At 35.3% G+C, this 23,767-nt stretch overlaps 3 protein-coding genes across 4 annotated transcripts in view; 1 reads left to right on the top strand and 2 right to left on the bottom strand.

Annotated features, from left to right (window-relative positions):
• Positions 1 to 9,879, top strand: part of LOC115442985 (sodium/hydrogen exchanger 10) — a 36,026-nt gene extending 26,147 nt beyond the window's left edge. Inside the window, exons 15-26 of the mRNA XM_037440697.1 lie at positions 175 to 278; positions 998 to 1,109; positions 1,674 to 1,849; positions 2,496 to 2,614; positions 3,021 to 3,165; positions 3,488 to 3,591; positions 3,800 to 3,947; positions 4,422 to 4,572; positions 6,600 to 6,679; positions 7,734 to 7,764; positions 8,007 to 8,098; positions 8,985 to 9,879. Of these exons, the coding sequence (XP_037296594.1) occupies positions 175 to 278; positions 998 to 1,109; positions 1,674 to 1,849; positions 2,496 to 2,614; positions 3,021 to 3,165; positions 3,488 to 3,591; positions 3,800 to 3,947; positions 4,422 to 4,572; positions 6,600 to 6,679; positions 7,734 to 7,764; positions 8,007 to 8,098; positions 8,985 to 9,050 (1,328 nt within the window). The 3' untranslated portion in view covers positions 9,051 to 9,879. The remainder of the gene's footprint in view (positions 1 to 174; positions 279 to 997; positions 1,110 to 1,673; positions 1,850 to 2,495; positions 2,615 to 3,020; positions 3,166 to 3,487; positions 3,592 to 3,799; positions 3,948 to 4,421; positions 4,573 to 6,599; positions 6,680 to 7,733; positions 7,765 to 8,006; positions 8,099 to 8,984) is intronic.
• LOC115442981 (death-associated protein 1) lies at positions 9,404 to 12,737 on the bottom strand. The gene is made up of 2 exons (XM_030168231.2): positions 12,521 to 12,737; positions 9,404 to 11,608 (listed from the first exon to the last, which is right to left on the bottom strand). The coding sequence occupies exons 1-2, from the start codon at positions 12,570 to 12,572 to the stop codon at positions 11,355 to 11,357; spliced, it is 306 nt and encodes a 101-aa protein (XP_030024091.1). The 5' UTR covers positions 12,573 to 12,737; the 3' UTR covers positions 9,404 to 11,354.
• A 935-nt stretch (positions 12,738 to 13,672) lies between these two features.
• LOC115443013 (protein tyrosine phosphatase domain-containing protein 1) overlaps positions 13,673 to 23,767 on the bottom strand; it is a 45,572-nt gene continuing 35,477 nt past the window's right edge. For both annotated transcript variants that reach the window (XM_030168279.2, XM_037440944.1), the window contains 7 exons: positions 19,583 to 19,766; positions 18,747 to 18,867; positions 17,666 to 17,834; positions 17,096 to 17,226; positions 15,468 to 15,578; positions 14,841 to 14,978; positions 13,673 to 14,042 (listed from right to left, as the gene is read on the bottom strand). In XM_030168279.2, coding sequence (XP_030024139.2) covers positions 13,740 to 14,042; positions 14,841 to 14,978; positions 15,468 to 15,578; positions 17,096 to 17,226; positions 17,666 to 17,834; positions 18,747 to 18,867; positions 19,583 to 19,766 — 1,157 coding nt within the window. In that variant the 3' untranslated portion in view covers positions 13,673 to 13,739. The remainder of the gene's footprint in view (positions 14,043 to 14,840; positions 14,979 to 15,467; positions 15,579 to 17,095; positions 17,227 to 17,665; positions 17,835 to 18,746; positions 18,868 to 19,582; positions 19,767 to 23,767) is intronic.

Below are 23,767 nucleotides of genomic sequence, written 5' to 3' on the forward strand. Positions count from 1 at the left end.
TACCCGATATAATGAAAGGCTCGCCCCCTATCACATCATGAGATGGAACACAGAGGTTAAAAGTGTCCTGTTTGCACCTCTGTACCTCTTCGGGGATAAATGCGTGTCGTATGTGTATTTTTGAATACATTTTCAAAAATAATAGAAAATACCTACACTGACTGTATTTTACAGGATTCTTGGATGAAATGGAATACCGTTTGCTAGTAAATGCAATACAGGAGAAGGTGCAAATGTGTCGTCATAAAGGCAGCCTAGTGGCTCCCTCTGCGCCTGAGGTTAATACAAACTTTATAGTTGATTTTAGCTGCCTTCTACTCAGAACCTAGAACATACTACGTTGCATCCTCCATGGCGTTTCGGTGGCTGTGGTATGTCTAGTCTCAACTCAGACCCTTAAACATACTAAGCTTCCTCTTCGATAGTGTTATGGATGTGTTGTCTTGTCTGTGTCACAAAGATAATTTAGTTTAGTTAACAATCAGCACATTGAAGTGGAATTGTGCCGGACACGTTTGCAAACGGACGGACAGTTGATAGACTAGACAGGTGTTGGAGTGGAGACCGCGGTTAGGAAGACGTAGTGTAGGATGCTCAGCTGCACGATGGGTCAACGACTTGAAAAAGGCAGGTTGTGGATGGATGCGGGCTGCTTAAGACCGGTATGGTTGGCGCTCACTTGGGAAGGCCGATGTTCACCACTGGACGGAGACAGGCTCATCGATTTCATTCTGCGACCCAAATAGATTTACAATTAATAATTGCAGTGATCTTATCCGGAAATCATGACAGAATATCTCTTACGTTAAGAATCAAGCCCAGATCCTTCCCACTACCGATTTTGCAGCGAATATATTACACGAATTTGCAGTATTTTAACAAATGTTTTTATAAATTTTATATTGAAAGTCGTGACAATAAATCATTCTGCATTTGTCTATCTGTAAAATGTTCAGTGACAGTGTAGTTTTAATAAAGGGTATTAACCTTTTAACAGACCCAACTACGGGCAGTGTCATGGCTACAAGGAAATGAAAGGGTGGCAGACTTCTTCCTTGAAAACTCACAAATCTTCAACTACAACTTCAATGATATATTGATATCTAGAGGTGAGTAAACACAGATAAAATATCTTATTCGAAATAACAGTTAAAATATTTTAAATGTAGAATGGGGTAGTTAGGGTTCCGTAGAATGCCAGCAGAAGCTCAAGCCTACGTAGCTCGGTTTTGGATATTTGATAAATAAAGAGCTCTGTCTTTTGAAGTGTAACAGTTGTTTAAGGTCTAATATTTCCACAGATTAATTATATTTATGGCGTGTGCTTACTACTGATTATATTACAACCAAACCCAATGCAAAAACATAAAAATATACCTAAAAACATTACTTACAAGAAAGCAAATTCGTTTACTTGAATGACATAATTATTCTAATTATTTTCGTTTAAAAACTAAACTACCGATGCGATTTTGAAAAAAATCTATAGGACCAATTTGGAGGTATACTTATTCTTACGAATAAAAAAATAAATCCAAATCGGTTCATAAATACCGACGTCCGAGGTAACAAACCTAAAAAAATAAACACATCGAAGTTAACATCTTCTTTTTTATTAAGTTGTAAATACAGTACTCTCGTATGAAACCATTGTCAAATATTTTGCGTTTTAGGTGACGAGCCCAAAGGCTTGTACATTGTTGTGTCAGGGCTCTTGGAAGCCAGCTACGTGCCGCCCGACGGCGATATTGATGAAGCAATACCCAACTACGAGTTCTTTACTGATTTAAAATTTGCCGAGCCTAGCCAAGATTATATCGTTTCTGGCAATGCTGTTGGCGTACTTGGGGTAAGTATGACTTTTTTGAAAGAGGTAAAGTTATGATAAATTATTAAAAAAAATATCAATCAAGTATTTTTAATTAAATGACATTATAATTCTCGTTGAAGGTTACATAATTATGTTTTTATTATTGAAGGTGCCAATAATTATCAAGTTTTTTTTTTCTAAACTTCGCTCTACATGTATATTTTACAAGTTTTCTAATATTCGCTGGTATAAGAATGATTGGATCTCTTATGATAGGTAAATGTTACCAATCTATAAATATATATGCCCTGCTGGACTCAAAGGAAAGGAATAAAAATAAGGGAGGAGGTGTTTAGACCTTTGAAAATATAATATTACATTTTAATGTTTTTAATACATAATGATTATTGGGGTAACGTCAAATCACGGGTTTTCCTGTTGTTTTAAGATTATTGCTAAATCGTAATTCGTAACTAAAATTAATACAATTGTAGTACGTTAAAAATAACATTTCAAGCTGTGTTTTCAGTATTGTTAGTATTAAGAAACATTGTGATGTAGCTGTAGGAGTAATTTTATAACGAATGGACTACCTCGTGATCCGGCATTACCCCAATGCGTTCTATTTGTTTTTTTATTTTAAATATATATTTTTTTAATCGGTAGTAAAGTGTTTTATTTATAGGTTTTGACGAATCGCCCGTACAACTACACTGTACGCTGTGACTCTGCCGTGCAAGCTTACTTCATAACTTTGCCTATAATAAAGGAGGCGTTCAAGATTGCCCCACATCCGATTATGGGGTATGCATTTGTATTATTATATATTACTTTAATATACTTCATTATCAGTAAATGATGTAAACAAAGTTAGTATAGGCTTATAAAACATAAGCGTAGTATCACGCATTTCCCTTTTACAGGGGAAAAAGAGATAAAAGGTACGCATATTTCGCTTATTAAATTGGTTACATCATAGGAGTTTATTGCTTTTACCGGGCATAATCAGAGACCTTAGCACGGCAATTGTATCGCGTGCACAACGTGCAACTGAGTCACTCAATTAAAAAAAAAAACAATAGGAATCTATGTTTTTTTACCCGGCAACGGTACTAAACGCGGCGTAGCTTCAATCTGAAATTACTGTATATTCAATTTTGTGGATTTTTGTCGGTCTTTATTCGCCCAATTTTATTGATACGTTTCTTAGGTTAGAATCTGCAATGTGGCGCGAGATAGGCATCAAGTTTTCCATGATGGTAATGCCTACTGTGCCAGCGTACCACAGTTGGCCAGCTGAGAAACTAAGCATGCGTCTAGAACATTCCTTCGTGCCGTGTCTCAAGGCTTTTAAAGTTAGTAACAATTATAACAATATTTTATAAGTTAATAAATAGTCACATATAAACAATGCTTTTATTCCTCAAGAGTATAAAGAAAACAAGCACTTCGGAAACTTACATTTTATAATGGCAGTCGGGACAATGGTATATTACAGAATCTAAAACCAGGTTAAATGTTAATTTTATAACAATTTCTCCGAAAAAGTAAGTATCATATAATGAACCTAATTATTAAGATTATCATACCTACATGACTTGAGACTTGAGAATTTAACCTAACGCATCTACACTATTATTCTACACTATTACCAATTTATATTTAAATTACAATCAGGTATTTGTGGTCAACGAACTTATGGAAGATATTGTATTACTGGATGGGATTTGTCAAGACATGGCGACCAGGGAGGTGTTCCAACCACCATGTTATATACCAAGGTAGATATTTATTAGTTCTCTGTAAATGCATTTAACATACACAGCATTACGCCACTTTTCTCTTTTTCAAGGATATGGGGTGGTCTAATGGTTTTACCAGATTTCAAAATAATGTTAATCAAATTCAATTAGGTACTCGCTGTTTATCTTCAGCAGAATTACTTTCAAGATGTAAGTACTACCTATTTACGTATTTTAAAATGATCAGGACAGTGCATCGACTGATCTTCCCCAAGTCGTCCCAGCTGATTGTGGGTAAGGGATGCCCGGAAACCAAACTGCTCATTATCCCGGCGAAAGATACAGACGAGTTCGACATCATGGAGGACGAAATAGATGATGTCCAGTGCGAATTGGTAAGTTATGTATTTGAGGTTAATTTGAACCACATGTGTTAGTTTAAACCTGTAAGAAATTAATTCGATAAGACCGCTCGGTTAAATTTAAATTGAACAATTTTAATTTCTTATGACGATATGTCACACATTATGTAATGAAAAATAAAATGGATAATTATTGCACATTTCTGTGCGATTTAATGACTAACTATTCGTTTAAGTTTATTGAATGTGTGATCTGCATACTTAACAATGAGCTAGGAAGCCAGAGTGGGTCGATAATTTATCTATGGACGTAGCTAGGGAGGGAGGGAGGGGAGGGGGGTTGGTCGTTGTTACGCTAGTGTTCTATGCCCACCCCAGGATGTTGAGGCGGTTTTAAAACATACTGAAATGCAACATGTTAGTAACTTTAATTAGTCCTCAAAGACACAACACTCCTAGAAAAGGACGCAAGCTACGAACGCGGCTTTAACAGCGTTGTTTTGTCAGGTATCGAACGCATCATCTCGTTGTCTCTACCACAAAGTGGTACGCAAACTATCAAACGATAGTCGTGGGCCGGCACGACGACCGCGGCCGAAGCGTCGCCGTGCCGCGCGCCGCGTCAACTACAGAGAGTCGGTCTGGGGAAAGCAGATCTGTAAGTTACAAGAAATGTACTTTGAATTGTTGATGTGAAACATCTCTAGGCGCAGGTATAAACCGGATTGTTGACGTGGCGACGCTTGGCATGGCGTCGGGTCGCCACGCTATACTAGGGTTATATACGTATACAGTCTATATATAAGTATAGGTAGTGTGTACGGTGTGCCGACGATTATATAATGAATTTTTGTATTAAATGAAAATAAATGTTTATTAAATATATAGTCACCATTTTCTGTAAAAAAAACATTATATTTAATTTACACACACACAATATCATGCATTTATCCCCGAAGTGGTATGCAGAGGCGCAACCAAGGCACCCACTTTTTGCCAAGTGTGTTCCGTCCCATGATGTGATAGGGGGCGAGCCTATCGCCATATCGGGCACAAATTTCAGACTCCGGGCTGATACTAAGCAGAAAAACCCAAACAACACTTTGCCCGACTCGGGATTCGAACCCAGGACCTCGGAGCGCTGTCGTACCGCACATACAGTACAACTATGCCACCGAGGCATTCATTTAATTTATTAATTATGATATATTTAGGTCCTGTGGTTATCTTGTTATTTATGTATATTACTTGTATGAACACGATGTTTCACATCTGCCAGGCGTTCCGTGACGGCTCACATTTTTTTTTGTACAGGAATACATTTTAAAATGTTGATAGTCATAAAATAAAATAATAAAAATCACTTTCAACATATAGCGTGTTGGGGTAACTTCGGATGAAGGGACACCGTTAATTCAAAATTTACCGTTGAACTACTCAACCCAGTAACATTTCCGAACTTTGACGTAGTTTAAAATTAATTTTATAATATCGTCACAATTATCACAGAATTGATATAAGCTAGGATATAGCAGTAATTTAAAATACACGGTTTAGGAGCCGTTCAAGTATTACGTAACGCAATTTGGAGGAGAGGGGGGTCTAGTAAAACGTTAGGATGCGTTACAGGGGAGGGAGGGGGGATTCGTACGTGTTATGTAACATTGGATTTTTATTAAAAAAAATAACAAAGATATTTTAGCGATTTTCTGGTCCTTGCGAAAAAAAATGTAATTTTAGAGTTACATAACTTTGGGGGGGGGGGGGGGGCTACAGGAAAACGTTACGGCGCGTTACATGGGCAGGGGTTGTTGAAAATCATACTTGAACAGTCTCTTACCCCGTGATCCAAAATTACCCCAACAAAACTGTACTATTAATCTATCGATGATGTCAGTAGTAATGAGTAATATGATCTCAGACTGGATGAATGGCCAAGGGTAATTATTTATACCTTCAATTACTTAATCTGCTGAAGCATGCAGGTTTTGCCTTGTGCCCTTCATCGGACGATCTCTATTACGTTGAAAGTAATTTAATAGCTGCTTTAAGTCATTTATTTTTTATATCGTTGGCACTTAGTATAAATGTTAAAATGCGCGAGCTGAAAGTGTCTGCAAAATATTTGTTAGAGACCATTTAAACTAGAAAAAAAGGCTCGCATTAATGATTTTAGCCACTCACGAACATTTACAATACGAAAATATTCAATATTAGGGTTGTTTTGGTCTACGGATATTTAATTCACAATAAGAAATGCAACAATATGAAGATATTTAACTATTAATGTTTTTTTTTTTGCGAATCGCCAATTTCTTAATGAAGACAATTTTCTCTAACCACTGTTTTATCTACTTATTAGTAGGTTGATGATTGCCTTCGTGACGTAGTCGTTTGTTAGCGCAGTACGTTCACTGCTCTAAGCTTCCGGGTTCGTATCCCGAGTCAGAACGAGACGACAATACGACGAAATGAAATACTAGGTGGTACCCTAGTTGTACCTCTGCCTACCCGCTCAGAGATAAGACGATGAGTGATCTTGCTATAACTATTTCTACTATAAAGAAATTCAGATCAGAACCAGAAACGACGTTTCTCTATTATGTCTACCACAAAGACAATCAGATAGGCATCAAACCAGAAATGACGTGTATAAGAAAATAAGGATTTTATTACATTTTTCAGCAACACCTCTTCTTGGGGCTCCGGGTGCTAGCGAAAAAGAGTTGAGTTCTAAATATTACAGGCCCAGTGTTCAAGACACGGTAAGAAATATAGTAGATATTGTCTTCTTATTTAGTAGATAGCGTCTTCCTTTTTTTTTCTTTGTATGACGAGACGAGTTTGCCGTTTGCCTGATGGTAAGCGATACGACCGCTCATAAACAGTAGAAACACCATCCAACACCACGAATTACAAAGTATTATTTGATATTCCACTGCCGTTGCCATTTTGAGAAATGAGATTTTAAATCTTATTATGTCCAGTAGTTACACTGGCTACAATGAGGCTACAACTACCCTTTTTAAATATTTCGATTGATCTTTTCGTTTAAGACATATTTCATTATTTTTCTACCCTTACTGCACGCCAATGTAGAGTCGACGAAACTTACATTTATATACACAAAAGCACTTAATTATTAACAATATTTATTCATCATAACGTGTTTAAAATGTATTGTATTACTTAACAGACCTCGTTACCTTAAATCTGTTGCTCGTCGTAGGATATATTTTATTTCCGCCCGGATGGGGACCACTACATACAAGGTGTTAAAACTCGTCATAGACCACGTAAGTGTGTCGCGTTCCGGGATCAGCCTACGTATGTCTGGTTCCAACAGCCGTCATAATTGTGTCGACTGCCGAGGGACAATCATTTCTCGTCAGTTGACATTCTATCGGCCCCCAATCTACCTTAACACCAGGCACAGTGAGGTCACTTTGTCGTACTTATACGAAAAAAATCACACTTTAGAAAAAAAATAACTGCCAATACTGCCGATGAAGATTGGCGCTATCTGTTTTCCTTTATTTGATACGAGCATGGTAAACGGCCCCTACATGGTAAGCAGTATCTGCGGCATGATCATGAATGTATTTATTCCTACACTCAAATTTGCATAAGTATTTCGTCTTAGAATTAAACTTTGTTTTCATAAAATATTTTCCTCAATTGTTTCGAACCCATTTCTTTTATATGTTCGTCGCTTTATTTATAAAGCCCGCGTGCTTCGTTAGAACATTTCCTAACAAAAATATTTAAGGTGGGTAGGTCATCTTATTTTCACAAATTGATTCAATATTTTGTTGCCAGCCTGAAAAACTCGAGTCTCCGAAAGCCAAAGGTATGTAAGGAATGTTTTCTCTACTCGTTTCGGAAATTAAATAGATATCAAGAGCGAAGTTACATTACTTATTTATTAGGACTTTATATAAAATAACATGTACATAGGCGGATTTAGTTCCGTAGACATTCTTTCCCACCCAACTTAGGGTGATGCAAAGTTTAACAAGGTAGGCGCATGGAAAACTGTTGCAGTATAGAATGTGAGTGTGTATTAAAATATTAATATGCTGTGTAATTTAGCTGAAGTGAGACATCTGGATCCCGTCCCGGCGACTCCAAACACTTCCCCACTGGCCTCGATGCCAAGCCGGCGTGTGGAATCAGAACTTGAGGTAATTCAAACACTATAGAACATCCCTCTTTTCCCCCCGAGGCAATTCTTATGCGCTCCCTCTCCACACCGAATGCACGCCCATACATTTATCACAGCCCTAGGCAAACCTAGGTAAGTGTGTTACATTATGTAACTTACATACCTCATTGTTGCCGATTCACATAAAATAATATGAGGGTTCCCGAACATTTCCTAGCCTTGTTCCCTACTCCTATCCTAAGAGAATTCCTTCTTCTACCACACTTCTATCCCCAGATATCCCCTCCTAACTTTCCTCCAGTGCCCTGCAGTCGCTAAGCTGAGGGATTCCAGTCCCTCATTCGCTGGTTTCCCCCGGTGATGACTGCAGGGTCCGATACTAAAAAAAAACACTAAGTATAGAACAGCCATATTCAACTTGTTTGTATACGGGCCACAAATAGGTCTGTTATGTAGATATTACAATAATTTTGTCACTTGATCTTGACAAAAATAAATCTCGCGATAAGCTTTTATCTCTACGTAGTATAAAACAAAGATTGATGCAATTTAAATGTTTTTTTTTTCTTTTTAGAGCATTCAAATAAAACCTTTTTAAATTATTTTTTATTTGATTTAAGTTGCAGTTGACTTAATATCTACATAGATATTATCATTACATGAATAACTAAATTTGTTGCTTTTAGTTAAAAATGCGTAAAATGATCAAACGATAAAGAAGTTAATCGACTCCTTTTTTACGTATTACTCAAGTCAAAGTTGACTTAAATATCAGTATTACTAGTAAACATAATATCTAACCATTTACTGTTAAGAATGACTTCTACATAGTGTTATACGATACGGTAACATAATACATTAGTTTACGCGTCCACTTGTCACGTTTTCAACAATAAACCTTTCAGATATACACCACTACGTTGACGAAGAACAAAAGGAGCTCATACGTATCATATACATCGCAAAATTGATTTTTTATACTATGTATTTATTGTGTTCGTTTATTTTACAACATTACTTGTATTATGAATTTACTTAAAATTGTATAGTATTTTTATTGTATAATCAATGTTTTTTATTTTATTTATCTCATTAAAAAATGCATCATCTTCAAACAAAAATATCTTTACATATTATTATGAAACAAAGCCCTCCGCCGCATCAATCTGAACGCGATAAGCTCAAAAACTACCGAATGGATTTCGATGAAATTTAGTATAGGGATAGTTTGAGACCTCGGGAAGGAAATAGGCTACGTCGTATCCCGTACTCATACGCAGGTGAAGCTACGAGCAATTAGTTAGTATGAAATAAAATAACTATAAATATTTAATTGTTTAATATCTAAAAAGTAATCAAACTAAAAAATAGAAAAATCTAAGAATCCGAAACATTATTTGACCGCTGTCTTATACAGGTTGTTTGAAAAGTTGATTTTTTATTTTATAAAACATGTACTTCACAAGTAAAACAACATAAAATTTAGGAATGTTAATAAAATGCAACCAAATTAAAATGAAGACTGTATCTTTTAGCACCACCACAGTCTACATGATAGTGACCTTACATTATTACTAGAAATATATCATTTGAAATCAATAACATACTCTTACATTCAGAAGAAACTTTAAAATTACAGTTTTTTTTACTACACATAGATTTTATACATCAAATGTATACTAAAATTTCTAGGTTATATTATACCATTGACAAATATTTCCATAATAATGTTAGATCGATAAATATAATAACGGACAACATAACAATATTAATATTGAACTTTATTGCTTTCTGAAATTTCAATACCAATTCTAATAAAATAACTTGAAAACAAAGATACATCTCATCTCAATTTTGAGAATTATTGTCTTAGTTGGCCATTGTTGTTAGGGCCGGAAAAATATAAATGTTGTGCTAATTTATATGTTGCAATTAAACTTAATTATACACAATTCAAAACCAATAACAATAGTAGTCTTATATTTAAGTAACTGGGTTTTACAACACATAGTAAGGCTTCAAGTTAAAAAAGTCATAAATGCAAAAAATACTTTTGTTTCAAAACCATTACATAGGGTGTTCATTTTTTATTAAATTGTTTTTGTGCAACACACCAACATATTTCATATCTATAATTTTATGAAAAAGTTTTTTTTAACACAAAATTGTATGATTTTTTTTTTAAATTTCCGAAAACAATTCCTAAAAACTAACCATTAAATGCCTCTGAAAAAAAAAACTTGAAGCCTCTAAAACCCTTACAGACTTCACTCTATATATTTTTTTTTGTTTTTGACTTAAATCTACTCCTGTTGAATGAATTTTTTTCGTGATTTTTTTGCAGAGTCAGACACTCAAGTGCATTTTACGCTTATATGATTAGGTTGCTATAGCAAGACTGTCTCGTGTTACAATAAATAAATTCGATGCTTATTTATAATACAAATTCGCTTAATATACCAATCTAATCATCACGCTATTCTTGCATGACTCAAGAAATAAACCTTATTGTTTATAACTAAGTGTATTTTTCGGCCGAGTCTTAAAAAATGACTTTTATTACTGTGTAAAATTAATTGTGTAGTTATTGAAAGTTACATTAAGAAAAAGCTTTGTGTAGAGCGTTATTCCGTCTATGAGGGCAAATCCGTCTTTTGGCAATAATGGCTGTTCTAATCGAAGGACGGCCTTGATAGACATTTAGGTAAATAAGGAAGTTTATAACTCCTTTACCTATTCAGCTATGAATGTTTTCCATCGATAAAAACGTCCGTAATCGCAAAAAGACGGATTTGCCCCCGTAGACGGAATAAGGCCCCATAACTATATTGATTTTTTGTTAATTTCTTGAGACATGCATAATCAATACTTATTTGCATTAGATGCTTTATTACTATTATTTGAGTGTAACTTGAACAGACCTGTTCCAAATTATATTTGGACAGGTGTAGCATAATTTCTTGCAGATGTTATCTGTTATAACGTAGTGACTTAAGTGCAATGAACTCCTAATGCAAATAAATATTTCAAAAATCGTTTACTAAGGTTGATAAATAAATTTCAATTTTATATATAATTATATTCAGCCCAGTATCGCTTACCTTTGGGCATGTCTCGACCAAGAAACTTAGGATGACGTACAATTAGGCTACAATAACAACCATTGTACTAATACAATTTTCATTGATAAATATTTTGCCTAATAGGTGTTTGTAAAAATAATATTTATTAACCTTAATAAACAGATATGTTTGAAGAGGATAGTATCGGTCCATCTATTTCCTAGGCTGTTGGATATGAGGGTTGGGTTTGACATTAACATGTGCCGGAGGCTTCGGACTGTGTGCCACTTGAGCCGCCTCTGGCGTAAAGTCTGCATTGCCTCTGTTCGGAGCTCCAGAGATGGATATTGGGTTGGACGGAACTGGAGAAGGTCCGGAGAGACCGGTCAAGTCTTCGTTGGCAGATTCTTTACCGTCTTTCGCGTGAGGCACTTTGTGCTGAGTGATTCTCATGCCTCCGGCTTTTACTGCAGGAAATATAGGTGTTGGTAGAATAAAGTTATATGTCTAATTTTTACATGATGTTGTGTTAGGAGTTTCAAAAGAGTTTATTATAGTACAAGAGTGGTGTACTAGAAAGACTGTCATAATTAGTGCATCCATGTGTAAATTGAGAATTATAATGTTTTACAGCTAAAAATGTTTTAGACAAAATTATATTGAATCAGTTAAAGTAAACCATACAGCAGGCAAACTAAAATGTCCCGAATATGAAATTTAAGCAATTGATAGTTATATATGTGGTGAAATATGACAGTCAAGGTAAAATCTTCTTACTTTAGATTGGGGACAGATTATAGTGTACCGTAATTACAGTATACAAGACACTGGTCATAATAAATGATTAAATATTAAACATAAAATTAGAGTTATAAGCTATTTTTGTGGACTTACAACCATAATGTATGAATTAAAATGTGCAGAATGGATGTACGTAACTTTACTTATTTTGTTATTACTTTTTTTATAGACAGTAAAATACTATGAAAATGACTCATCTTTTATTTACTAATTTACTACAAAATTGTTTTCACAATTAAATCATTAGTATGACTAAATTAACTTATAAACGACATGAATGATAAAAACTGGTTCTAATAATTCTCAATAAAAAAAATATACATACAATTAAGTTTGTTCTCATCTAAAAATGACCTTGAAAAGTTGTTCTTTGTTTAACAACATAGTTTCAATAATAAACGTAGCGTGGAAATGACGTCATAATGGTCAAGGCTTTACGAATAGACATACCTTTACAAGACTGAATTACAATAAAAAAACAAATAAAAAAAAACGCAACAGCGCCCATATGCTGCTACAACGATGATCGTCTTATAAGAAATTAAACAAAGGAGTTGCAATGTAAAAAGGATTCTTACCTGCAGGAGGATGGCCAGCTTTGAGTTGAGAAGTTTCTTCCGTTGAAGACATTATTGATTAAAATAATATGAAAAATAACAAAGTTCGCCGGTAATCACCTTAAAATGGCAACGTCACATATAAACCTACGTCGAACGTGTACAAAATGCAGCCAGCGGTCGACGAAACGTCAAAATTATTGTGATGGGTATGGTTGCAACATACTGTACTTAGTCGATTATTGGATTTTTCAGTGCCATTTTTTAGTTATTGTACCAAGCGTAGTCAATATGTTTATTATATCGATTACATCGGATAGGATAAGTCATATTCTATTAATAAGACTTTATAATCATCTCCATAACAATGCTGTGTCCGTAAAATATACTACTGATATTATTTTGATTATTTTCTATTATAATATTTAAATTAAATGAATCATTACAATAACATAATATCATGGATAAATCTAAATTAGTTGTATAAATTATTGATTTTTTATAAACATTATTAAATCGATTTTATAATTTCTAAATAGTCGATTACAACGTGTAATGACATCTGTTGGCGAATAGACGAACTTTGGGCAAAGGTGAGTTATCAAGGTTGAGCTTACACTATATAACACGATTTACGCGACCGCGCCTTTGGCGGTGGATGGCAAGGTATCTGTTGTCTACGTAGTACATAATACATTACAACGATGGTTGTGGAACAGTATATTGACATCCATTACATGCAAGTAATCGATTGCATTTAAATAATTGTTGGAGTTCTAAAGTTATTATTTTTATTCATAATCTTCAAAACAATTTAATAACACCCAGATTAGTGATACATAATTTGTTGTTAATGCGAGCTGCGGCGACGATAATGCACAATTAAGCGATAAATATTTATTGTGATAACAATAAATATGATAACGTAATCGAGCTATTGTGGAAATTTGTAAAGAAAAGATAGGTACATATTTTTTTTGTTAATATAGCAAATTAAACGAGATTAAAATTGACCCCTAACAAAATATCATAATGATTTATGTTAGAGTACAATACAATTTAGTACCTAGATTATTAGCCATTAGGTTATAAACAAATAGGACAAAGTAATATTTTCATTGTTAATAAGTATTTAAAAACAAAACAAAAACATTATCCCAATTAGAGATGGCGCTGGAATCGTATTCGTGGAGGAGATTTTGTAGCGAGAATGGGTATTTATGTAAAAGATAAAACAAAATTACTTCCAAGCCTTTATTCTCAACCGTCTAGGTACAATCACATCAGTATCATCTCTCCCCGGTTTTATTATATCTTTCTGTAACTCCATGATCATGCGTAGTAGGAAGTTAATGACTTGCGCACTGGTGCCGTCGCGGAGTTTCGGGAAGTCTTTATCTGGAAGACATCGGCTGTTGATGGTGACTGCCTGATGAGTGAGGGAAGCAAGGAGGCGTTTGATTATATCGACCTTTTTGTTAGCAGCGAGTGGTCGGAGACGGATGACGAAATACAGTAGGTATTCTAGGAGCATTATGTCTTCCTGTAAAGTTGGAAATAATAATATCATTTTACTTTTGTCTTTTAACTTTGAAGGAGTAAGTGCCCAATCTAGGTGCCCTTGTTGCTTGATATGGTTTTTTTTATTGGTTCACAAAACTAGTTATATAAAATTAACTTTCGTAAGGGCAAATACAAGATATATGACTATTGTATGCAACCTTAAATATGTAAACACAACATGCTTAAACTAAGATCACATTTATAATTTACTGCTATCATGCGGAATATATGTAGGTAATTCTAATTCTGACTATTCAATGGTTTTATATTTTTGTCTCAGCCGAAACCCTCGAGACAAAAAAAAAGTGTCCAATTTGCTAATAGGTCGAAATATGTTGAATATTAAACGTTGGAGCAGGTCTGTGCTGTTCACGTCTTTTGGATCAATTTAATAAACATCAAGGCTCATAAGAGGGAGTGGGGAGGATCTTCGCTTGTATGTTATGGTTGTCTACAACTATATAGGTATTTAATTTTTAAACTTGAAAACCTATGAAACCTTAGCCTTCTTTGTATATTGCATAAAATTCATACTTCAATATTTATATTATTAGCGGCTGAAGCACTGAACCGATTTCTATGAAAATTTTGATGAAAGTTTAAGACCCTGGGAAGGACATAGGCTTTATAAGGCATTATTATGCATAGCGGGCTTGTATCTTGGAATACTTATTTAAGTATGTGGGCGACGCCGCGAACAAATACTAGTATACTATAAGTAGGTATAATTCAATTTTATGTATAATCTCAAACCACAATTATCTAAATAGTAACGTACCATCTGCAGACCTAATATGCATGACTCCACATTATAAGCTCGGCCCACTATGATGGACAGGTCTTCTTTATCCAGCACGGGCTGCTTCAAGTTCTCGAACCATTCGAATAGCAATCCTGTGAGAATTACTGGATCTTCCTGTAAGTCAATTATTACGTCATAGGTCGTGGGTATAAGGTTTTTTTTTGGTTTGTTTAACTCCTTAAGAAAAAGGCAAAGGCTCTCAAGGGTATAAGGTATTATTTGACCCTTGTTTGTGGCATAGATAAGTTTTTTTTTATAATGTGGATATTGTGTCATTAATTCCACAATAAAAATGCCACTGGATTCCGTGTATCTCTTCCGAAAGCCAATCATTTTAATTTACAACTAACACTATCAAATAGAAAATTTAATAGGGAATATTTTGGTACGTTAATATTTACAAACATATATATTTTTTTAATAATTCTTAAATCAGCATATATATGCATTATGAAACGAAGGGGTGACAAGTACAGTGTAACTCTACGCAGGGCTTAGTTTTATTTAAATTAAGAAGTTATTTATGGTGTTGCCATATATTGCTTATTACTGATATTCCCGATACTGATATTGCCAGATATTCCCACGAATATAAAAACTTACCTCTTCGTCGATTTTGGCCATTGCGTCTCTTCTCTGATTCAAGTCATTCCGAAATTGTTTTAGATATTTCTGTTTTTCTTCTGGAAGACTCTGGTGATCCACAATGAAAGCCTGAGAACAAATCAACAAAATTATATCATCTAGTTAACTATTAGATAGTAAGTATTTACAGATGACCTCATAAAAGTTACAGGAGGTTGCTGGATGCGGGCCGCTTCTAGTAGGTCGATCTGGAAATCTGGGGGAGGCCCATCTGCAGCAATGGACATTCTACGGCTGATAATGATGATGATGATGAAGTACTCACTTGAGTTGTTAATATTGTTAGATCGTAGATTAGTAGAATTATATGTAATGAAACTATTATAAAAAATAAAATGTACTGACACTCTGGTCTGTTATGTCGTGTATTGACAAGACGTATTTTATTTCGCATTACCTATATAAATTTCTGATTTCATCTATTTAAAGTAATATTTATCAGGTTATGGGCCCAGTCTGTCTGTCTCTTTATCAAATATAACTATTGATTTTCTTTTTCTGTCTTTGGGGGAGTGAGCCCATGTGTAGCAGTGGACATTCTTCGGCTGATGATGATGATGATGAAGTATTCACTTGTTTTGTTAATATAATTATTGACTTTAAAAATCATTTGGTTAAGTTGTAAAACATACACATACACGTCACGCCTTAATCACCGAAGGGGTAGACAGAGGTGCTAGGGGACCCACTTTTCGTCTGTGCGTGCGGTTGCATCTGCGCTGTAATACAACTACGCCATCGCAGTCACAAGTGTTTCTTGGGTGTCGAACCCGGAACCTCAGAGCGGTGTCGTACCGCACGCATACAACTACACCACAGAGGCAGTGGTATAATTTTTTAATTAAACTTGTTTTCGTGAATGAACATAACCCGGCTTAACTACAGTCACCGGATCAGGTAAATATAATCTACCTGCTTCGCCCCTTATTTATCTACTTGTGCCCAAAAAGGTATCCGCAGCGAAGGTGGGTTATGTGTCATACAGCCTACACATTGTGTATATTTTATTATCTTATAAAATAATCTGTGATGCGACAGTGAACAAAGTTTATAAAGAAAACGAGGTATATAAAAGACCGTAGTGTGGTATCACGCAGTACTTTACAGTTCAAAGTTCTTTAGTTGTTGAGTTTACTATCAGGTGAGCAGTTTGCTCGTTTCAGTAAATAGATGTATCATTAACAATTATAGGTATGGCAGATGCTAGGCGGGAAGGGGGAAATGCCCATCTTAGGAACGTCTGCTTAACCTATTATAAGCGCATGCATCCGTTGAATTTCTGCGAACTTTATCAGGTCGTCTGTCCAACCAGATGTATAAAATACCTTATTGAAGACTGTAGGCCTATTTTTACAACCGATCTTAACCACTAATTACGCGTTGAGGATAAGAATTGACCAATCAAAATTACTCATCTGCACGATCTCTATAAATGATCTTAACTATTAATCACGCGTTAAGGATACGAATTGAGCAATCAAAATTACTGCAACCATATTAAAGAACTTTATTCTGATTGATCAATTTTCGCAATAATTTCGTTTCCCGATGGTGGTTAAGATCATTTATAGCGATCCATGAAATACCTCGTGGATGTGCACGGCTGGTATGCTTCCGTTGTTCGAGGTGCCGGTGAGCCTGCTGACGGTCTCCAGGTTCCTCTCTATGTCTTCATCGACTGGATCCCGCCACTCCACCATCGGTAGGACGGTTACGTCTGAAACGTAGGTGACTGTCATAAGTTTGGGTAAAAATCATAGTTATTCTGTTTTATCCTTTGGGATTTCTTTATTCCAATTTATAATGAGGTCTTTCGGTTCTTCTACATTATGATTTCTTATGTTTACGTAAATGTTAGACAGTGAAATAACACTATTTTTCTGATTTTATCGCGGTTTTTACATAATAATTTCCTCTCGACGTTTCGAAGACTGCAGTCTTCACGGAGTCCCCTCAGTGACCATTTCAATGTTCATCTACATTACCTGATCTTGAGGATCTCCTATATATCTATGGTTCTCATGTCTAGCCATTGATTCCAAATTATGTAATCGTTCCTTTGATCTTGAAGCTGCAGATGGGGCGTATGACACAGTCAATCAGAGAAATCCAGAATACATAGCTATTTTAATTAATATATTATTTTATATAGTTACCTCCCGTAACGACTTCTTCAGGAGTGGAAGGGTCTGGCGGCTTCTTTTGCCTCAGTCGATACACCATGAAGGATTTGTAAAACGGTCGGTTTCTGACGCGGAAGTCGAGACCCACGCTCTGCTGGCACCCGCAGAGCTTCAGAAGACGTTCGCAGAGGCAGTACACAATCTGGGGAAGATAATCTATCTACAGCCAAGAAACCTTTCTACAATCGTTAACGCTAACGTTATATATGAAAATGATACACCCTAGCGATAGGTTTATTGATAGGATATGTCATTACTATACATTTTTGATTTCTATTTGACAAACAAGGCGTTCACAATTGTAGAAAGGTGTCTTGGATATAGCAATTGGACTATAATGTACAAATCGTAACGCGGCTTTAAAACAGCCGCACGGATTCAGCCTGGTGGCAACGCTACAATCGTGAAAAAGTTATGGCAAATTCGAGGTGTTCTTAGTTCTTTTAGGTTCTAGCGCCGGATGTGTGGTGGCAATTCTTGTGGTTTGACAAAGCAATGCGGCTGTAGCGTGGCACTAAGCGACTAATTTGAATGCGTATGTAGACTGCAAATATTTTTTTAAAAAACAAATATTTGTTAATTACTTTAAAGTAGGAACTGCTCCATGATAAACAATACCCTAATTTATTTCATTAATCTTAAATAATGATTTATGTTAATAAACATGAGATACTCAAATTTAAAACATTAAAATTCGACAAAAAATCACATACTCTTCTTTATTTAAATAGGTTTTCATCATTTAAATAAGGTAGGTATTAAATAGGATAAACATAGTAAATATACTATAGTATTCATATATGTATACAACCTTCGTATTCATAGTAAATATACTAATCTGCCGTGCTAAGTTCAAAAGCGGTATCTCAAAAAAAACAAAATTTGATTTTTATGGCGTCAGATCTTGTTTAGAACTTGTTAAAAAAACCTTAAAAGAGTTTCTTACTCTCAGTTTTGCATACAAAACTATATTTACAAAACTCCGATTATCTCGAAATAAGGTTTCCCTGACATACTGCTTTTGCGCTTAGCACGGCAGTATAGTGTAGTATACCTTTGGTAATTGTCTAAATGCTCTCTCGTCAGCGCCGTGCAGTGTGGCCCTCTGTCTATACAAATACTGGCGTAAAGTGAACTCGGCTGTCTTGTTGTCCTTGGTCAACATCAGAGGTTCTCTGTAATTATGAATGAGTATTTTATCAGAGATTTAACAACTTACTGGTGGTAAATCTCTTATATTTGATAGTACGCCTGGGTAGGTACCACCGCAATGTCTATTTCTGCTGCCAAGCAGCAGTGTGTAGTCACTGTTGTGTTTCGGTTTGAAGGACATTGTAGCCAGTGTAACTACTGGACATAATGAGACTTAACATCTCATGTCTCAGGATGGCGAGCGCAGTGGAATACCAAACAATACTTTGTAATTAAAAGTGTTGGATGGTGTTTCTAATGTTTATAGGCAGTCGTATTGCATACCATCAGGCGAATGGCAAGCTCGTCTCGTCATTCAAAGCAATAAAAAAAAAACGATTTTTCATCAAATGAATATAACAGTAATACTTACAATAAACGATTCATACCTAAAATTTTCTATAGATATTTGAATCATAATGTTAATGTACGATTCATATTGTCTGCGTCAGTACTGAAGTATTGCCGTGCGATTGTTGTTCGAAGGTCTTGGTACATCTCGGGTTAAGTAATTTTGCGTTATTTGCTCCGTATCGGCCAGGGATTGTGCCCGGTGAATAATTTGCAGCAATATGACCCTTATTCCATATAACCTAACCATAGCTGAGAAAATCTGGATGTGATAACCACTGTTTACTTTTCACAAGGTAAACAGGCGTGATGATACTACGTGTGTACATTTAACTTTTAGCAACTCACTTAGAGCTAAACATGACTGTCTGCGGTAGGAGATAATGCTCAAATTGCTGTACACATAGGATCTGCCCTGAAGTCTGCACGGAGCGAGGTCTCTTCTTCCGCACCAGCCTGATGGCATCGTTGGCTCTCACCCTCAAAGAGTAGACCAGGTAGCAGGCTATTAGCACACCGGTGCGGCCAAGACCTGGGACCAAGGGGCAAGCGTTAATTATAGTATTGGGCCGATAGGTTACCTGATGTTAACTGGTCTTCAACATATATCTACTACATATATTATGGATGTCTTAATGGTGTTGTGGCGAACACCAATTCAAATTACGCGCCCAAGCCTGCGCCGCACACACATAGGCGCTCGGCGTAGGCTCGAGCTGCGTTGAGAACCCCGCGTGGCACACGACATTTCAGGGGCCTTATTCTCTATCCCGCACGTTATTTTGACAGTGCGTAACAAGCACGTAACACAACGCATCATGTTTAGGACTATAGAAATTTGGCTTACAGAATACCATTCCACGCACATTTCTCGAAGATAACATGACACGGCCGCGTTACGCGTTTACACTATCATACAGAATAAGGGCCCTGTAGTGACATTTTGAATTACTTATGTAAATAAAATAGTTGTCTGTGTTGTGACGGATTAATAAACACTATCATATCGAACACAAGGTTTTTATTAAACGTGGAGAACATTGGATGAGAATATGATGACCCATGAGCTCCACAGTGTCAAAGTAAAGGATACCAATCTGGCAACTTGACTGATGCTTAATAACGTTACCAATAACAATGTTAGTGTGCTAAGTTACGATTGACAATCAAAATGACTTTTGTTTGTATAATACTTTAGTATTATTAGAGGCGCTTTAATAATTATTATTTGACCACGCTGTGATCGAAGCAATACCATTATACTTTTTATTATTAAAATATTACATTCACTTATGTTTATATGTATGTATATGACATAGTACCAAAAGATTTTATTGGAGAATATGGTCCAACACTTTGGAAACAAATGGTAAAGATGCCAGGTATCTTGGTGCTTTCAGAATTAGAAAGAGGTTGTGTTTGTGTCTCCAGAAGTATCACTCACCATGAAACGTTACAGCAAGCAAGAAATTACCTGCCCTTAAGTAAAGATAAGGTAGTGTGACCGAAGAAAGCCCGGCTCCTAACAAGGCCCACCATCCATGTTTTTGGTATATTTTGTGTTTAAATTTTATATGTAAGTAGTTATCTACTTACATATTAATATTAATAATAAAGGCACTAACAAAAAAATCTTGTTTTTGTACAACACAAAATATATCAAAAACATGGATGGTGGGCCTTGTTAGGAACCGGGCTTCTTCGGTCACATAAATATTGCAATTTACTCAATGAACTTTTATTTGTTGAACTAGTGATTTACAGCAAGACTGATATTGACCCCGGCTGTTACTTCAAGAGGCCATTTCATTAGTGGTAAAGAGTCCATATAATCCGATACCTGCTGGCTTCCCTTTCGAAATTTATATAAAATCTAATTATCATTAGAACGATTTGCAGGCCGCAATGCATTATAGTACTTATGCTGTGTCGGGTTCCCTTCTAGAAAATTTCACCCGTCGCCACTACATCCCACTACAAGGTTATAAACATTGACGTATATTCTATAGACACGAATATTCATATAAACTACTGCTTTTGCCCGCGGCTCCGCCCGCGTTATAAAGGGTTTTTCGGGCTAAAGTTTTCCGTTATAAAAGTCACGCTATATATTTTCCCGGGAGCTTATGTTCTTCTCAGGGTCTCAAACTGTCTCCATACCAAATTTCATCTTAATACGTTAGGTAGTTTTTGAGTTTAACACGTTCAGGCAGACAGATGCAGCGGGGGACTTTGTTTTATAATATATTTTTGTAGAACTTTTTAAGAGGAACAATCCCGTCATATATCATTGTTGCATAAATTTAACCGTTTACGCAGCGTACGCAACGGAAGCTCTCAAAACTAATAAATTTTCCCCTTTTTTGCAACATGTTTCATTACTACTCCGCTTCTATTGGTCATAGCGTGATGATATGTAGCCTACAGTACTCCAGGAACAAAGGGCTATCCAACACAAATAGATTTTTTCCAGTTTGAACCGGTAGTTCCTGAGATTAGCGCGTTCAAACAAACAAACAAACTCTTCAGCTTTATATAATAGTATAGATTTGTTTAAAATCTGAACTAAAATGGCCACCAAAACGTCACTGTTATTATCTATTTATTCACTTGAACAACAAATTATTTTACTTATTTGAATCATATTTTTTATTCAAATCCACGGTTTACACGTAGATTGGAGTTCTTATATTATGAGCGCTACTCCGTACACAACCACAAGCTGTCAATATTGACCATACTAAAATCAGTTTGAATGGATTGCAGTTCAAAATAGTTGAACACAGTGAATGTTCGGAACGCCAAATCTAGTTAGAATCTATTTTTTCTAAGATCAACGACCTGGAGTTCCAAATTCAAACAGTGAAATTGAAACAAATAAATTATGTACATACATTTAAGGTTTTAATATAATTAAATTAAACATACTATGGATTAATCTGAATCTAATTAACATCATATGACCTGACATTTTACTGTTACGTTAGTCTAATCAACGCAATATTTATTAAGAAACACAGGAAATGTATCGATTGACTAGATTCTAGAATAAAATGTGTGTCGTCTTATAATTGTGTGCATAAATTTTAATATTTTTGTTGTGATCTAAATTGTGCGATTTTTTGCGTTTTATATTTGTTAAATATTATTTTTATTTTAAACTGTATTCTGTTTCTTCGCGTTTTTTTGCCAAAACCCTCAAAATTATAATCTTACTTAGGTACTTTTTATTCAATATATTTTATGACATAAGAAAATATTGGTTTAATTTCTAATACCCTGAGCTCTTCATATTAATTATTAATATATAAATAAATTGGCATTTTGTATTTCCTCATCAATTAAAATAATTTAATCATAAATTGTATTCACGCGATCTATAACATGGCAGCCGCAATCTCTATTAACATAAATGCATAATGGATATTAGCATATATTAGTATTTATTTTCAAATGTTATACTAAAATCTTGTTTTTGCATAATAATCTTGGATTTTACACTATATATACTCACGTATGTTATATTTTTATAGAAACGAATGGATTGCTTCTAGAAATACGGTTAATGCGCAGTTATACAGGATTTGATTGATTGCTATCGCGTAGCAATATTACGTAAATGATATCTATCATTGTTATGCGCAGGAGATTTTCCTTCGTATCTTTCAACATTAACCTTACACGTTTAATAATTATAAAGCAACAATTATTTATAAGTTACTTACGGTAAATGCATTTTTTATAATTCGATTGCCGTAAGACAAGATTGACCACTTAGGAATACACTTCTCCAGTGAAATCAAGAGTGTATTTGCATTGTTAGGTCTTTAACTATTTACCTGATGTAATATAATAGTGCGTGATAGCCTAGTTGGTTGTGGGACGGATTGCCGAGACGAATGTCCGCAGGTTCAAAACCCAAGGGCACACACCTCTGACTTTTCTAAATTATGTGTGTATTCTTTGTGAATTATCGCTTGCTTTAACGGTGAAGGAAAACATCGTGAGGAAACCTGCATACCTGAGAAATTCTCTATTAGGAATTTTCGAGGGTATGTGATGTCTACCAACCCGCACTAGGCCAGCGTGGTGGACTAAGTAAGGCCTATTCCCTCTCAGTAGTAGAGGAGGCCCGTGCCCAACAGCGGGACAGTATATTATACAGGGCTGATATTATTATATTATTATTATTAATTCTTCATATACCTTCAAAGTTCTTATTGAGAACATGTTTTCTTCATGATGTTTTCCGACACCATATAGCATGCGATAATTCACAAAGTATACGCACACAACTTTATAAAAGTCAATGTTGCCCTTGGGTTTTGAATCTGTGGATATTCGACTTAACATTCCGTTCTACTCCCAAAACGGCTATTGCCAATGAAGTTTTACAAAATATGCAATAAAAACATCTTAGGCTATTGCCACTTTTATTAACCGACTTCAAAAAGGCAGGTTATCAATTCGACGTGCATTTTTTTATGTTTGTTACCTCTGAACTAGGTCATTTATGAATCGATTGGAAAAAAT

The sequence above is a fragment of the Manduca sexta genome, chromosome 4, assembly GCF_014839805.1.
Source record: "Manduca sexta isolate Smith_Timp_Sample1 chromosome 4, JHU_Msex_v1.0, whole genome shotgun sequence".
NCBI classification, from domain to species: domain Eukaryota; kingdom Metazoa; phylum Arthropoda; class Insecta; order Lepidoptera; family Sphingidae; genus Manduca; species Manduca sexta.